The sequence below is a fragment of the Lampetra fluviatilis genome, chromosome 51, assembly GCF_964198595.1.
Source record: "Lampetra fluviatilis chromosome 51, kcLamFluv1.1, whole genome shotgun sequence".
Classification (NCBI taxonomy): domain Eukaryota; kingdom Metazoa; phylum Chordata; class Hyperoartia; order Petromyzontiformes; family Petromyzontidae; genus Lampetra; species Lampetra fluviatilis.
Genome location: NC_136325.1, coordinates 627,703 through 644,938, shown reverse-complemented (window position 1 = coordinate 644,938; position 17,236 = coordinate 627,703). Strand labels below are relative to the sequence as shown.

At 49.4% G+C, this 17,236-nt stretch overlaps 1 protein-coding gene across 1 annotated transcript in view; it reads right to left on the bottom strand.

The window, feature by feature from the left end:
• LOC144948847 (unconventional myosin-XVI-like) overlaps positions 1-17,236 on the bottom strand; it is a 181,095-nt gene that overhangs the window by 110,837 nt on the left and 53,022 nt on the right. The window contains exons 2-6 of the mRNA XM_078878499.1: positions 15,617-16,111; positions 3,610-3,680; positions 2,677-2,820; positions 2,102-2,210; positions 822-949 (exon numbers count right to left, since the gene is read on the bottom strand). Of these exons, the coding sequence (XP_078734625.1) occupies positions 822-949; positions 2,102-2,210; positions 2,677-2,820; positions 3,610-3,680; positions 15,617-16,111 (947 nt within the window). The remainder of the gene's footprint in view (positions 1-821; positions 950-2,101; positions 2,211-2,676; positions 2,821-3,609; positions 3,681-15,616; positions 16,112-17,236) is intronic.

Below are 17,236 nucleotides of genomic sequence, written 5' to 3'. Positions count from 1 at the left end.
GTGTGGTTGAGTGATTGTGTGTGTGAGTGGGTGAGTGGGTGAGTGTGTGAGTGGGTGAGTGGGTGTGTGGGTGAGTGATTGTGTGTGTGAGTGGGTGTGTGGGAGAGTGTGTATGTGGGTGAGTGGGTGTGTGGGTGAGCGGGTGAGTGTGTGAGTGATTGTGTGGGTGAGTGTGTGTGTGATTGTGTGGGTGAATGGGTGTGTGGGTGAGTGGGTGTGTGGGTGAGTGGGTGTGTGGGTGAGTGGGTGAGTGGGTGAGTGGGTGTATGGGTGAGTGGGTGTGTGGGTGAGTGTGTGCATGGTTGTGTGGGCAAGCGGGAGTGTGGGTGAATGGGTGTGTGGGTGAGTGGGTGAGTGGGTGTATGGGTGTATGGGTGAGTGTGCATGGTTGTATGGGTGCATCGGTGAGTGTGTGAGTGGGTGTGTGGGTGAGTGATTGTTTGTGTGTGAGTGTGTGGGTGAGTGGGTGAGTGTGTGAGTGGGTGAGTGGGTGTGTGGGTGAGTGATTGTGTGTGTGAGTGGGTGAGTGTGTGAGTGGGTGACTGGGTGTGTGGGTGAGTGATTGTGTGTGTGAGTGGGTGAGTGGGTGTGTGGGAGAGTGTGTGAGTGATTGTGTGGGTGAGCGGGTGTGTGGGTGGGTGGATGAGCGGGTGAGTGAACACCATCAGACAGCAACCGGCACAAAATTACCACAACCTCCACCACCACCACTCCCACCACGCACCATCACCACCACCCCTCCACCTCCACAGCCTCGACAGCACTTTCCCCAGGATCACATGTGGGCTACCCGGGGCACCTTAGTCCGCGCATGTGCTCACCGCGGTGACCCCGCGCTCGTCCTGCTGGTCCACCCTGTGTGCGCCCTCTGACATGAGGAGCCGCGCGCCCACCAGGGTGGCAGCGTCACGGCGCCCACGAGCCTCCTCCAGCGCCAACTCTGCCAGCCCTGAGAGGGGGGGCAAGGGGGCGGAGGGGGAGGGGGGTAGAGGGGTGGGGGTAGGCGGGCGGGTGCACCACCATTCTGTGTTCAAATAAATGAATGGCAACCACCATGCCAGCACCACCTCCTCCTCACCCCTCATCCTCCTCAGTCTCTGACACCGCACATTCAGATTCTCATCACGGCCACGGCTCACAGGAGCCGAGCCCTCACCGTTCGCCCGGGCGGGGGCTTGGGGGGGCGGGGTGGGGTGGGGGCAGAGGGGGAGGCTGGGGGGGTCAGGCCGGGTGCTGTCTCTGCTCGCCTCCCACACCTCTCTCATCTCGACATCGCCCCGCGTGCCCACCCCACACCCCCACCCCATATGCCCACCCCACACCCTCACCCCACACCCCCACCCCACACCCCCACCGCACCCCACACCCCCACCGCACCCCACACCCCCACCCCACCCCAAACCCCCACCCCCACACCCCCACCCCTCCCCACACCCCCACCCCACCACGCCCCAACAATGCCCAGCGGCCAGCGACAAACGGCACTCTCGTCCAGGTTGTAATGGGATGGGAGAGTTGTGTGGGTCTCTGTCGCTCGTCGTTGTCACAGCATTAAGGAGGGCAACGACGGTGGGAAGAGAGAAGAGGGAATGCCACGGTGGGAGTGATGTGAGAGAATAAGCAGAAAGGTAAATGTAGGGTGAGTGTGTGGGTGAGTGGGTGAGTGTGTGGGTGAGTGGGTGAGTGGGTGATGGTGTTGGTGAATGGTTGAGTGTGTGGGTGAAGGTGTTGGTGAGTGGGTGAGGGTGTGGGCGAGTGTGTCGGTGAGTGAGTGTGTGGATGAGTGCATGGATGAGTGCGTGAATGAGTGTGTGGGTGAGTGAGTGGGTGAGTGAGTGGGTGAGTGAGTGGGTGAGTGAGTGTGTGGGTGAGTGTGTGAGTGAGTGTGTAAGCGAGTGTGTGGGTGAGTGGGTGAGCGAGTGAGTGGGTGGGTGAGTGATTGAGTGGGTGAATGAGTGTGTGGGTGAGTGTGTGGGTGAGTGTGTGAATGAGTGTGTGGATGAGTGAGTGTGTAAGCGAGTGTTTAGGTGAGTGGGTGAATGAGTGGGAGGGTGTGGGTGGGAAGGTGGGGCGAGGGGGTGGAGGGGAGGGGCACCCCCACCACTGTGGCTCTGCCACGCTCGCACGATGGTGTCGCTCTCGGAGCCACGTGGAGTGTGGTCGCACGCCAGTCGCCCGTCGCAGTCGGTGGCCAGGAGGTCCGCCCCAGCCTGCACACCACGAGCAGCACCAGCACCGGCAGCAGCCCGAGAATGAGCAGTAGCATTATGAACATCATCATCAGCTACAGTATCAGCATCGTCATCCTTGTGGTTGTTGTGGTGATCATTATCATCACCATCATCGTCACCATCATCACCACCATCATCGCCACCATAATCATCGTCATCATCATCGTCATCATCGTCATCTATTGTCATCATCTCCAGTTTCATCGTCATCTTCATCGTCATCTTCATCGTCATCATCATCACCATTACGACTGTAACCACCATTACCAAAGTCAGTAAGCATCAGTGACCGTTGTGGTCGTCATCGTGGTCAAGGGGTCAGGGTCTAGGGGTCGTGGTCTAGGGGTCATGGTCTAGGGGTCGTGGTCTAGGGGTCATGGTCAAGGGGTCATCGCCATAGCCACGGGGTCAGGGTCACCGCCGTGGTCCCGCCGTCGGCTCGTACGTGCAGGAGGAGGCCGACGAGGTGGGGCTGGTCCCCGGCGCCAGCCGCGTGGAGCGGCGTCCACGCGTCGCCGTCGCGCTCCTCCACGCGCGCCCCCCTCCCCAGCAGCGCCAGCGCCGCCACCTCGTTCCCGTGGCGCGCCGCCTGTGCACCGCAGAGACCAAGATCCCCACGCCGTGCAGCTAACCAGACTGCCGGGGCGAGCGCCGTGAGTAGCGGGTAGCATAGCCTGTGAAAGCCGGCACTGTGCTGTGCGAAGGGGTGGCCGGCGCCACGCCCGGCCGCCTTTGTCTCCCGAGCGGTCACAACAATAACGACGACCGCCATTCGCCACTAAGTGTCGGTGACATAACCACGACGCCGGTGCCAGGCTAGGTGCGTTATGAGGCCACGTGGAGGGTGGAATGCCCGCTGGTAGGAGGTCATGGGACACACCTACACATACAACAGACGAAGATCCCCTGCCGTGTAGCCTTTAACATACTGTTGGGGCAAGTGCTGTTAGCGAGCGGTGCCTATGGAGGCTGGCATGGTGACACACGAAGTGGATGGGAGGCCAGCACCACGTGCTTTGTCTCCCTAGTGGCGATGTTTACACACCGCAACCAGGTACTCGTTTGAGGCTGAGTCGACCTAGGTGAGGCCCGGGACCGGTTAAGAAAATCGTTACCGGCTTTGGCAATGAGTAGGAATCGAATTCGGGTGGCTGGATTCGTAGCGCTGTTACACGATCACTCCCCAGCACCACCGATACCAGCAGCGTCACCTCTGTGTTGTTAGTTCCACTTAGTAGGAAAGCTGCTGCTGCTGCCTGCTGCTGTTGTTGTTGTCGGAACTCGCTGCCCCCGTGCCTTTACGGGACATCTGTGAAGAAGAGCTTCATTGATCATCGGATTCCTCCTGTTGACTAAATAAAGACCCTGGCTCTTATACCTGGTGCAGGAAGGAGTCTCCCACGGGACTCGTCTCATTCGGGTCCAGCCCTTGGTCCAGCAGAGCAAACACTGAGACACAGAGACAAGCATCTTCATCATCATCAGCAGAATCACATTCATGCAGCATCGCTTTTATCATCAGCAGCATCACTTTCATCATCAGCAGCATCGCTTTCATCATCAGCAGCATCACTTTCATCATCAGTAGCATCACATTGACCATCAGCAGCATCACATTAATCATCAGCAGCATCACATTCATCATCAGCAGCATCGCTTTCACCATCAGCAGCATCACTTTCATCATCAGCAGCATCGCATTCATCATCAGCAGCATCACATTCATCATCAGCAGCATTGCATTCAACATCAGCAGCATCACATTCATCATCAGAAGCATCGCTTTCATCATCAGCAGCATCACATTCATCATCAGCAGCATCACATTAATCATCAGCAGCATCACATTAATCATCAGCAGCATCACATTCATCATCAGCAGCATCACATTCATCATCAGCAGCATCACATTCATCATCAGCAGCATCACATTAATCATCAGCAGCATCACATTAATCATCAGCAGCATCGCTTTCACCATCAGCAGCATCACATTCATCATCAGCAGCATCACATTCATCATCAGCAGCAACACATTCATCATCAGCAGCATCACATTCATCATCAGCAGCATCACATTCATAATCAGCAGCATCACATTCATCATCAGCAGCATGGCATTCACCATCAGCAGCATCGCATTCGTCATCAGCAGCATCGCTTTCATCATCAGCAGCATCACATTCATCATCAGCAGCATCGCATTCATCATCAGCAGCATCGCATTCATCATCAGCAGCATCGCATTCATCATCAGCAGCATCACATTCATCATCAGCAGCATCGCATTCATCATCAGCAGCATCGCTTTCATCATCAGCAGCATCACATTCATCATCAGCAGCATCGCATTCGTCATCAGCAGCATCACATTCATCATCAGCAGCATGGCATTCATCATCAGCAGCATCACATTCATCATCAGCAGCATCGTATTCATCATCAGCAGCATCGCATTCATCATTAGCAACATCACATTCATCATCAGCAACATCACATTCATCATCAGCATCATCGCTTTCATCATCAGCAGCATTACTTTCATCATCAGCAGCAGCATCACATTCATCATCAGCAGCATCACATTAATCATCAGCAGCATCACATTCATCATCAGCAGCATCACATTCATCATCAGCAGCATCACATTCATCATCAGCAGCATCGCATTCATCATCAGCAGCATCACATTCATCATCAGCAGCATTGCATTCAACATCAGCAGCATCACATTCATCATCAGCAGCATCGCTTTCATCATCAGCAGCATCACTTTCATCATCAGCAGCATCGCATTCATCATCAGCAGCATCACATTAATCATCAGCAGCATCGCATTCATCATCAGCAGCATCACATTCATCATCAGCAGCATCACATTCATCATCAGCAGCATCACATTCATCTTCAGCAGCATCGCTTTCATCATCAGCAGGATCACATTCATCATCAGCAGCATCACATTCATCATCAGCAGCATCACATTAATCATCAGCAGCATCACATTCATCATCAGCAGCATGGCATTCACCATCAGCAGCATCGCATTCGTCATCAGCAGCATCGCTTTCATCATCAGCAGCATCACATTCATCATCAGCAGCAACACATTCATCATCAGCAGCATCACATTCATCATCAGCAGCATCACATTCATCATCAGCAGCATCACATTCATCATCAGCAGCATGGCATTCACCATCAGCAGCATCGCATTCATCATCAGCAGCATCGCATTCATCATCAGCAGCATCGCATTCATCATCAGCAGCATCGCATTCATCATCAGCAGCATCGCATTCATCATCAGCAGCATCGCATTCATCATCAGCAGCATCACATTCATCATCAGCAGCATCACATTCATCATCAGCAGCATCGTATTCATCATCAGCAGCATCGCATTCATCATTAGCAACATCACATTCATCATCAGCAACATCACATTCATCATCAGCAGCATCGCTTTCATCATCAGCAGCATTACTTTCATCATCAGCAGCAGCATCACATTCATCATCAGCAGCATCACATTAATCATCAGCAGCATCACATTCATCATCAGCAGCATCACATTCATCATCAGCAGCATCGCTTTCATCATCAGCAGCATCACATTCATCATCAGCAGCATCGCTTTCATCATCAGCAGCATCACATTCATCATCAGCAGCATCGCATTCATCATCAGCAGCATCGCTTTCATCATCAGCAGCATCACATTCATCACCAGCAGCATCACATTAATCATCAGCAGCATCACATTCATCATCAGCAGCATCGCTTTCATCATCAGCAGCATCGCTTTCATCATCAGCAGCATCGCTTTCATCATCAGCAGCATCACATTCATCATCAGCAGCATCGCATTCATCATCAGCAGCATCGCTTTCATCATCAGCAGCATCACATTCATCACCAGCAGCATCACATTAATCATCAGCAGCATCACATTCATCATCAGCAGCATCACATTCATCATCAGCAGCATCACATTCATCATCAGCAGCATCACAATCATCATCAGCAGCAACACATTCATCATCAGCAGCATCACATTCATCATCAGCAGCATCACATTCATCATCAGCAGCATCACATTCATCATCAGCAGCATGGCATTCACCATCAGCCGCATCGCATTCGTCATCAGCAGCATCGCTTTCATCATCAGCAGCATCACATTCATCATCAGCAGCATCACATTCATCATCAGCAGCATCACATTCATCATCAGCAGCATCACATTCATCATCAGCAGCATGGCATTCACCATCAGCAGCATCGCATTCATCATCAGCAGCATCGCTTTCATCATCAGCAGCATCACATTCATCATCAGCAGCATCGCATTCATCATCAGCAGCATCGCATTCGTCATCAGCAGCATCACATTCATCATCAGCAGCATGGCATTCTTCATCAGCAGCATCACATTCATCATCAGCAGCATCGTATTCATCATCAGCAGCATCGCATTCATCATTAGCAACATCACATTCATCATCAGCAACATCACATTCATCATCAGCATCATCGCTTTCATCATCAGCACCATTACTTTCATCATCAGCAGCAGCATCACATTCATCATCAGCAGCATCACATTAATCATCAGCAGCATCACATTCATCATCAGCAGCATCACATTCATCATCAGCAGCATCACATTCATCATCAACAACATCACATTCATCATCAGCAGCATGGCATTCATCATCAGCAGCATCACATTCATCATCAGCAGCATCGCTTTCATCATCAGCAGCATCACATTCATCATCAGCAGCATCGCATTCGTCATCAGCAGCATCACATTCATCATCAGCAGCATCGCATTCATCATCAGCAGCATCACATTCATCATCAGCAGCATTGCATTCAACATCAGCAGCATCACATTCATCATCAGCAGCATCGCTTTCATCATCAGCAGCATCACTTTCATCATCCGCAGCATCACATTCATCATCAGCAGCATCACATTAATCATCAGCAGCATCACATTAATCATCAGCAGCATCACATTCATCATCAGCAGCATCACATTCATCATCAGCAGCATCACATTCATCTTCAGCAGCATCGCTTTCATCATCAGCAGCATCACATTCATCATCAGCAGCATCACATTCATCATCAGCAGCATCACATTAATCATCAGCAGCATCACATTCATCATCAGCAGCATGGCATTCACCATCAGCAGCATCGCATTCGTCATCAGCAGCATCGCTTTCATCATCAGCAGCATCACATTCATCATCAGCAGCAGCATCACATCCATCATCAGCAGCATCACATTAATCATCAGCAGCATCACATTCATCATCAGCAGCATCACATTCATCATCAGCAGCATCACATTCATCATCAGCAGCATCGCTTTCATCATCAGCAGCATCACATTCATCATCAGCAGCATCACATTCATCATCAGCAGCATCACATTAATCATCAGCAGCATCACATTCATCATCAGCAGCAACACATTCATCATCAGCAGCATCACATTCATCATCAGCAGCATCGCATTCATCATCAGCAGCATCGCATTCATCATCAGCAGCATCGCATTCATCATCAGCAGCATCACATTCATCATCAGCAGCATCGCATTCATCATCAGCAGCATCGCTGTCATCATCAGCAGCATCACATTCATCATCAGCAGCATCACATTAATCATCAGCAGCATCGCTTTCACCATCAGCAGCATCACATTCATCATCAGCAGCATCACATTCATCATCAGCAGCAACACATTCATCATCAGCAGCATCACATTCATCATCAGCAGCATCACATTCATCATCAGCAGCATCACATTCATCATCAGCAGCATGGCATTCACCATCAGCAGCATCGCATTCGTCATCAGCAGCATCGCTTTCATCATCAGCAGCATCACATTCATCATCAGCAGCATCGCATTCATCATCAGCAGCATCGCATTCATCATCAGCAGCATCGCATTCATCATCAGCAACATCACATTCATCATCGGCAGCATCGCATTCATCATCAGCAGCATCGCTTTCATCATCAGCAGCATCACATTCATCATCAGCAGCATCGCATTCGTCATCAGCAGCATCACATTCATCATCAGCAGCATGGCATTCATCATCAGCAGCATCACATTCATCATCAGCAGCATCGTATTCATCATCAGCAGCATCGCATTCATCATTAGCAACATCACATTCATCATCAGCAACATCACATTCATCATCAGCATCATCGCTTTCATCATCAGCAGCATTACTTTCATCATCAGCAGCAGCATCACATTCATCATCAGCAGCATCACATTAATCATCAGCAGCATCACATTCATCATCAGCAGCATCACATTCATCATCAGCAGCATGGCATTCATCATCAGCAGCATCGCATTCATCATCAGCAGCATCGCTTTCATCATCAGCAGCATCACATTCATCATCAGCAGCATCGCATTCGTCATCAGCAGCATCGCATTCATCATCAGCAGCATCGCATTCATCATCAGCAGCATCACATTCATCATCAGCAGCATTGCATTCAACATCAGCAGCATCACATTCATCATCAGCAGCATCGCTTTCATCATCAGCAGCATCACTTTCATCATCCGCAGCATCACATTCATCATCAGCAGCATCACATTAATCATCAGCAGCATCACATTAATCATCAGCAGCATCACATTCATCATCAGCAGCATCACATTCATCATCAGCAGCATCACATTCATCTTCAGCAGCATCGCTTTCATCATCAGCAGCATCACATTCATCATCAGCAGCATCACATTCATCATCAGCAGCATCACATTCATCATCAGCAGCATCACATTCATCATCAGCAGCATGGCATTCACCATCAGCAGCATTGCATTCGTCATCAGCAGCATCGCTTTCATCATCAGCAGCATCGCATTCATCATCAGCAGCATCGCATTCATCATCAGCAGCATCGCATTCATCATCAGCAGCATCGCATTCATCATCAGCAGCATCGCATTCATCATCAGCAGCATCGCTTTCATCATCAGCAGCATCACATTCATCATCAGCAGCATCGCATTCGTCATCAGCAGCATTACATTCATCATCATCAGCATGGCATTCATCATCAGCAGCATCACATTCATCATCAGCAACATCACATTCATCATCAGCATCATCGCTTTCATCATCAGCAGCATTACTTTCATCATCAGCAGCAGCATCGCATTCATCATCAGCAGCATCGCTTTCATCATCAGCAGCATCACATTCATCATCAGCAGCATCGCATTCGTCATCAGCAGCATCACATTCATCATCAGCAGCATCGCATTCATCATCAGCAGCATCACATTCATCATCAGCAGCATTGCATTCAACATCAGCAGCATCACATTCATCATCAGCAGCATCGCTTTCATCATCAGCAGCATCACTTTCATCATCCGCAGCATCACATTCATCATCAGCAGCATCACATTAATCATCAGCAGCATCACATTAATCATCAGCAGCATCGCATTCATCATCAGCAGCATCGCTTTCATCATCAGCAGCATCACATTCATCATCAGCAGCATCGCATTCGTCATCAGCAGCATTACATTCATCATCATCAGCATGGCATTCATCATCAGCAGCATCACATTCATCATCAGCAACATCACATTCATCATCAGCATCATCGCTTTCATCATCAGCAGCATTACTTTCATCATCAGCAGCAGCATCACATTCATCATCAGCAGCATCACATTAATCATCAGCAGCATCACATTCATCATCAGCAGCATCACATTCATCATCAGCAGCATGGCATTCATCATCAGCAGCATCGCATTCATCATCAGCAGCATCGCTTTCATCATCAGCAGCATCACATTCATCATCAGCAGCATCGCATTCGTCATCAGCAGCATCACATTCATCATCAGCAGCATCGCATTCATCATCAGCAGCATCACATTCATCATCAGCAGCATTGCATTCAACATCAGCAGCATCACATTCATCATCAGCAGCATCACATTCATCATCAGCAGCATCACATTAATCATCAGCAGCATCACATTAATCATCATCAGCATCACATTCATCATCAGCAGCATCACATTCATCATCAGCAGCATCACATTCATCTTCAGCAGCATCGCTTTCATCATCAGCAGCATCACATTCATCATCAGCAGCATCACATTCATCATCAGCAGCATCACATTAATCATCAGCAGCATCACATTAATCATCAGCAGCATCACATTCATCATCAGCAGCATGGCATTCACTATCAGCAGCATCGCATTCGTCATCAGCAGCATCGCTTTCATCATCAGCAGCATCACATTCATCATCAGCAGCAACACATTCATCATCAGCAGCATCACATTCATCATCAGCAGCATCACATTCATCATCAGCAGCATCACATTCATCATCAGCAGCATGGCATTCACCATCAGCAGCATTGCATTCGTCATCAGCAGCATCGCTTTCATCATCAGCAGCATCGCATTCATCATCAGCAGCATCGCATTCATCATCAGCAGCATCGCATTCATCATCAGCAGCATCGCATTCATCATCAGCAGCATCGCATTCATCATCAGCAGCATCGCTTTCATCATCAGCAGCATCACATTCATCATCAGCAGCATCGCATTCGTCATCAGCAGCATCACATTCATCATCATCAGCATGGCATTCATCATCAGCAGCATCACATTCATCATCAGCAGCATCATATTCATCATCAGCAGCATCGCATTCATCATTAGCAACATCACATTCATCATCAGCAACATCACATTCATCATCAGCAGCATCGCTTTCATCATCAGCAGCATTACTTTCATCATCATCAGCAGCATCACATTCATCATCAGCAGCATCACATTAATCATCAGCAGCATCACATTCATCATCAGCAGCATCACATTCATCATCAGCAGCATCACATTCATCATCAGCAGCATCACATTCATCATCAGTAGCATCGCTTTCATCATCAGCAGCATCACATTCATCATCAGCAGCATCGCATTCGTCATCAGCAGCATCACATTCATCATCAGCAGCATCACATTAATCATCAGCAGCATCACATTCATCATCAGCATCATCACATTCATCATCAGCAGCAACACATTCATCATCAGCAGCATCACATTCATCATCAGCAGCATCGCATTCATCATCAGCAGCATCGCATTCATCATCAGCAGCATCGCATTCATCATCAGCAGCATCACATTCATCATCAGCAGCATCGCATTCATCATCAGCAGCATCGCTTTCATCATCAGCAGCATCGCATTCATCATCAGCAGCATCGCATTCGTCATCAGCAGCATTACATTCATCATCAGCAGCATGGCATTCATCATCAGCAGCATCACATTCATCATCAGCAGCATCGTATTCATCATCAGCAGCATCGCATTCATCATTAGCAACATCACATTCATCATCAGCAACATCACATTCATCATCAGCAGCATCGCTTTCATCATGAGCAGCATTACTTTCATCATCAGCAGCAGCATCACATTCATCATCAGCAGCATCACATTAATCATCAGCAGCATCACATTCATCATCAGCAGCATCACATTCATCATCAGCAGCATCACATTCATCATCAGCAGCATCACATTCATCATCAGCAGCATCACATTCATCATCAGCAGCATGGCATTCATCATCAGCAGCATCGCATTCATCATCAGCAGCATCGCTTTCATCATCAGCAGCATCACATTCATCATCAGCAGCATCGCATTCGTCATCAGCAGCATCACATTCATCATCAGCAGCATCACATTAATCATCAGCAGCATCACATTAATCATCAGCAGCATCACATTCATCATCAGCAGCAACACATTCATCATCAGCAGCATCACATTCATCATCAGCAGCATCACATTCATCATCAGCAGCATCACATTCATCATCAGCAGCAACACATTCATCATCAGCAGCATCACATTCATCATCAGCAGCGACACATTCATCATCAGCAGCATGGCATTCATCATCAGCAGCATCACATTCATCATCAGCAGCATCGCTTTCACCATCAGCAGCATCACATTAATCATCAGCAGCACCGCTTTCACCATCAGCAGCATCACATTCATCATCAGCAGCATGGCATTCATCATCAGCAGCATCACATTCATCATCAGCAGCATCACATTCATCATCATCAGCATCGCATTCATCATCAGCAGCATCACATTCACCATCAGCAGCATCACATTCATCATCAGCAGCATCGCATTCATCATCAGCAGCATCAATTCATCATCACCAGCATCGCTTTCATTAGCAGCAGCAGCAATAACACTGCCATCACAAAGATCGTTCCGATAATAATGTATTCCGTCATTATAATGACCCTTACACTCATCATCATCACCTCCAACATCACCATGATCATCACCACCATTACCATTATTCCCACCATTACCATCATCATCACCATCATCACCACAATCTGACTGAATACTGCCCAGACACAATACTGCCCATAGACTCAGCACTGCCCCATAGACCAACACTTCCATAGACTCAGCACTGCCCAGACTCAACACTGCCCATAGACTAAACACTACCCATATATACTCTTGGTTCTTTTGATAAAGTTACGTAGGTATAAAATAAAATGAATCACGACGTTTCGAACGCAACACAAGCGTACGACATCAGGTGATGACGGGCGCTTGTGTTGCGCCCGAAACGTCGTGATTTATTGTATTTTATACCTACGTGACTTTACCGAAAGAACCAAAGAGTATGGATTCCATCAGTCACGAAAGCTTCAAATCAAGACTACCCATATAATCAACACTGCCCATAGACTCAACACTGCACACACCCAATATTGCCCATATACTCAACATTGCCCACAAGACTCAACACTGCCGATAGTCAGCACTGCCCACAGACTCAGCACTGCCCACAAACTCAATACTGTCCATAGACTCAGCACTGGACCATAGACCAACACTGCCCATAGGCTCAACACTGCCCACAGACTCAACACTGCCGATAGTCAGCACTGCCCACAGACCCAGCACTGCCAATGAACGCAATACTGCACCATAAATACTCTTAGGTGTTTTCGATAAAGTCACGTAGGTAAAAATAAATAATACAAATAATAGAAATAATAATAGAAATAAAATAATAAATCACGACATTTCGGAGGCAACACAAGTCTCCGTCATCAGGTGGGACCGTCACAGCTAAAATTTACTGTACAAGTGAGGAAAAATTCCAAGAGACAAGCTCTTAAATACAAGTTAAGGGGGAGGGGGGGCTTATCTGAATGTGGTAGCCAGTGAATTGAACGTGTTGGGGGGGGGGCTAAAAGAGAACAATCGGTGTACCTCGACTTGGGGTTGTAACCGGTGTTGGCTGACAATCCAAATACAAAAAAGGCAGTACTGTTAAACGCTGGGGATGTCAACACTCGGTAAAGTAGAATAGTACCTGTCAAATAAGATGGTACAAATATGTGTAGTTAAATATTTTTTTACATGGTTAATAACATATTTCCAATGATTACTCAATTTGTACCCATCATCACGGTGGAAGTTATGTCTGTATTTGTATATCTGCCCCATCAACTCAGCACTGTGCATAGACTCAGCACTGCCCATAGACTCAACACTGCCCACAGACTCAACACCGCCCAGAGACTCAATACTGCCCAGACTCAACAATGCCCACAGACTCAACACTGCCCACAGACTCAACACTACCCACAGACTCAATACTACCCACAGACTCAACACTGCCCACAGACTCAACACTGCCCACAGACTCAACACTCCCCACAAACTCAACACTGCAGATAGAGTCAGCAGTGCCCACAAACTCAAGACTGCCCAGAGACTCAATACTGCCCACAAAGTCAATACTACCCACAGACTCAAAACTACCCACAGACTCAATATTACCCGGACTCAATACTACCCACAGACTCAATAATGCCGATAGAATCAGCTGGCAGCATAGACAAACACTGCCCATATACTCAACACTGCCCACAGACTCAACACTGCCCACAGACACAACACTGACCACAGACTCAACACTACCCATAGACTCAATACTGCCCATAAACTAAACACTGCCCACAGACACAACGCTGCCCATAGACTCAGCACTGCACCATATACTCAACACTGCTCACACACTCAATACTTTTTTATTTCGATTTAAAGCTTTCGTGACTGCAGGGATTCATCTTCTTGGTTCTTTCGGTAAAGTCACGTAGAAGGGAAGTAATAAAATAATAAAAAATAAAACACAATAAAATCATTCTCACGACGTTTCGGCCACAACGCAAGCAGCCGTCCTCAGGTGAAAACCAGGTCTGTCGCCTCGACAGACCAGGTCTGTCGCCTCGACAGACCTGGATTTCACCTGAGGACGGCTGCTTGCGTTGTGGCCGAAACGTCGTGAGAATTATTTTATTGTGTTTTATTTTTTATTATTTTATTACTTCCCTTCTACGTGACTTTACCGAAAGAACCAAGAACACTCAATACTTCCCATATAATCAGCATTGCGCCATAGACTCAACACTGCCCATAGACCCAATACTGTCCATAGACTCAGCACTGCACCATAGACACAATACTGCCCATAAACTCAATACTATCCACAGACTCAATGCTGCCGATAGACTCAGCATGGCACCATATACTCAACACTGCCCACAGACTCAGCACTGCCCACAGACTCAGCACTGCCCATAGACTAAACACTGCCCATAGACTAAACACTGGACAGACTCAACACTGCCCATAAACTAAACACTGCCTATAGACTCAGCACTGCTCATAGACTCAGCACTGCCCACAGACTCAGCACTGCCCATAGACTCAGCACTGCCCATAGACTAAACACTGGATAGACTCAACACTGCCCATAAACTAAACACTGCCCATAGACTCAGCACTGCTCATAGACTCAGCACTGCCCACAGACTCAATACTGCCCATAAACTCAATACTATCCACAGACCCAATGCTGCCGATAGACTCAGCATGGCACCATATACTCAACACTGCCCACAGACTCAGCACTGCACATAGACTCAGCACTGCCCATAGACTAAACACTGCCCATAGACTAAACACTGGACAGACTCAACACTGTCCATAAACTAAACACTGCCCATAGACTCAGCACTGCCCATAGACTAAACACTGGACAGACTCAACACTGCCCATAAACTAAACACTGCCCATAGACTCAGCACTGCTCATAGACTCAGCACTGCCCACAGACTCAATACTGCCCATAGACTCAACACTGCCCATTGAGCGATTGTGAACGCTACCGCCCCCCTGCTCCCCCGCCCCCCCACCAGCTCACCTTCCTTGTCATCCATCCTCTCGATGGCGTCCCGCGCGATGACGCCAGCGCTGAACCTCACTCGGCGGCGCCACCGCTCGGCGCGTCTCCTCCCCCTCGACGCTGCAGCTGCCGCCGAGGCCGCCACCGTCGCACCCAGCCCTCCGGCCGCCCCTCGCACCACGCTGCCACTGCCGTCATCGTCCTGCACCGAGTGCCGTCTAAGAGCCGCAATCGAAGTGAGAACGGCGGCATTTGGCAAGGTGGGTTCCGCGCGGACTCGCGTGGACAGCGCCGGGACCTCCTGGTGGGACTGCTGCGGTGGCGGCGGCGGTGACGGCGGTGACGGCGGAGGCGGCTGCGGCTGGTCCCTCTCTCGCTGGTTGTAGGCACGGAGCTGCTCCGAGCGGAGCCGCTTGACGATCCGCTGGCGCTGGCTCGGAGGCAGCGAGTCAAGCAGCCTCTGGTCGATTTCCATGTCGCAGGCGTTCAGCGCCTGGCACAGCTGCAGGCAGCCTGACCCAGCCAGCAAGCCGGACAGAGAGACAAAGAGAGGCAGAGAGAGACAGAGAGACACAGAAAGAGAGTGACCGACACGTGTCCGAGGGTGATGATGGACCGGGTTTGAACGCAGCATGAGACCGAGGGTGACGGTGGAGGCGTTTCAACACGACCCACAGACTCAACACTGCACCATAGACCAAAACTGCACCATAGACCAACACTGCACAATAGGCTCAACACTGCACCACAGACCAACACTGCACCACAGACCAACACTGCACCACAGACCAACACTGCACCACAGACCAACACTGCACCATAGACCAACACTGCACCATAGACCAACACTGTACCACAGACCAACACTGCACCACAGACAAACACTGCACCACAGACCAACACTGCACCACAGACCAACACTGCACCATCGACCAACACTGCACCACAGACCAACACTGCACCACAGACCAACACTGCACCACAGACCAACACTGCACCACAGACCAACACTGCACCATAGACCAACACTGTCTGTGCGTCCGCACCGGGCGGTCGGCTGTGGCCGAGCCTCCTCCCACGCTCTCGTTGCTGCCGCTCTTTTTCGCTCTCTCGAGGCCAGTTTCCACCGTGCTCCCATCCGCCTCCAGACACCATCCACGCGACCCCTGGCCAACTTCAGCGCCCTCTCTGTTGTTTCAGGTCGCGTGCGTTGTTAAACCCTCCCCCGCCTGACGTAACCGCACAAATTAAATTGCCGTGTGTGCACGGCTTCGTGACCTGCAGTCACTCGATACTCGCTCGGAGTGTTTCATAATCGGAGGCCGATCGATGATTTTGGGCGCTCGCGCACGGTCTGACAGCCGGCATTTATGTAGCCCGTGTCAGGTGGGCGGAGGTGCTTACGAAAACGGATTAATCTAAGATCATGAAGGTGACCCACCGCCAAATGCTCTTACAAATCGAGCGGCGTGCAACCTAGGCTGGCTGTTGAAGGCAGTTTGGAACGCTCACTGGTGATGGCAGACGTGAGCGGGAATTAAACTTGGGTCGGCGGGTTTGTGGTGCAGTGAGCCAACCGCAGTGCCACCGGTTGGCAAACAATACAATACAACAAAGACAAAGATCCCCCGTGTAGGC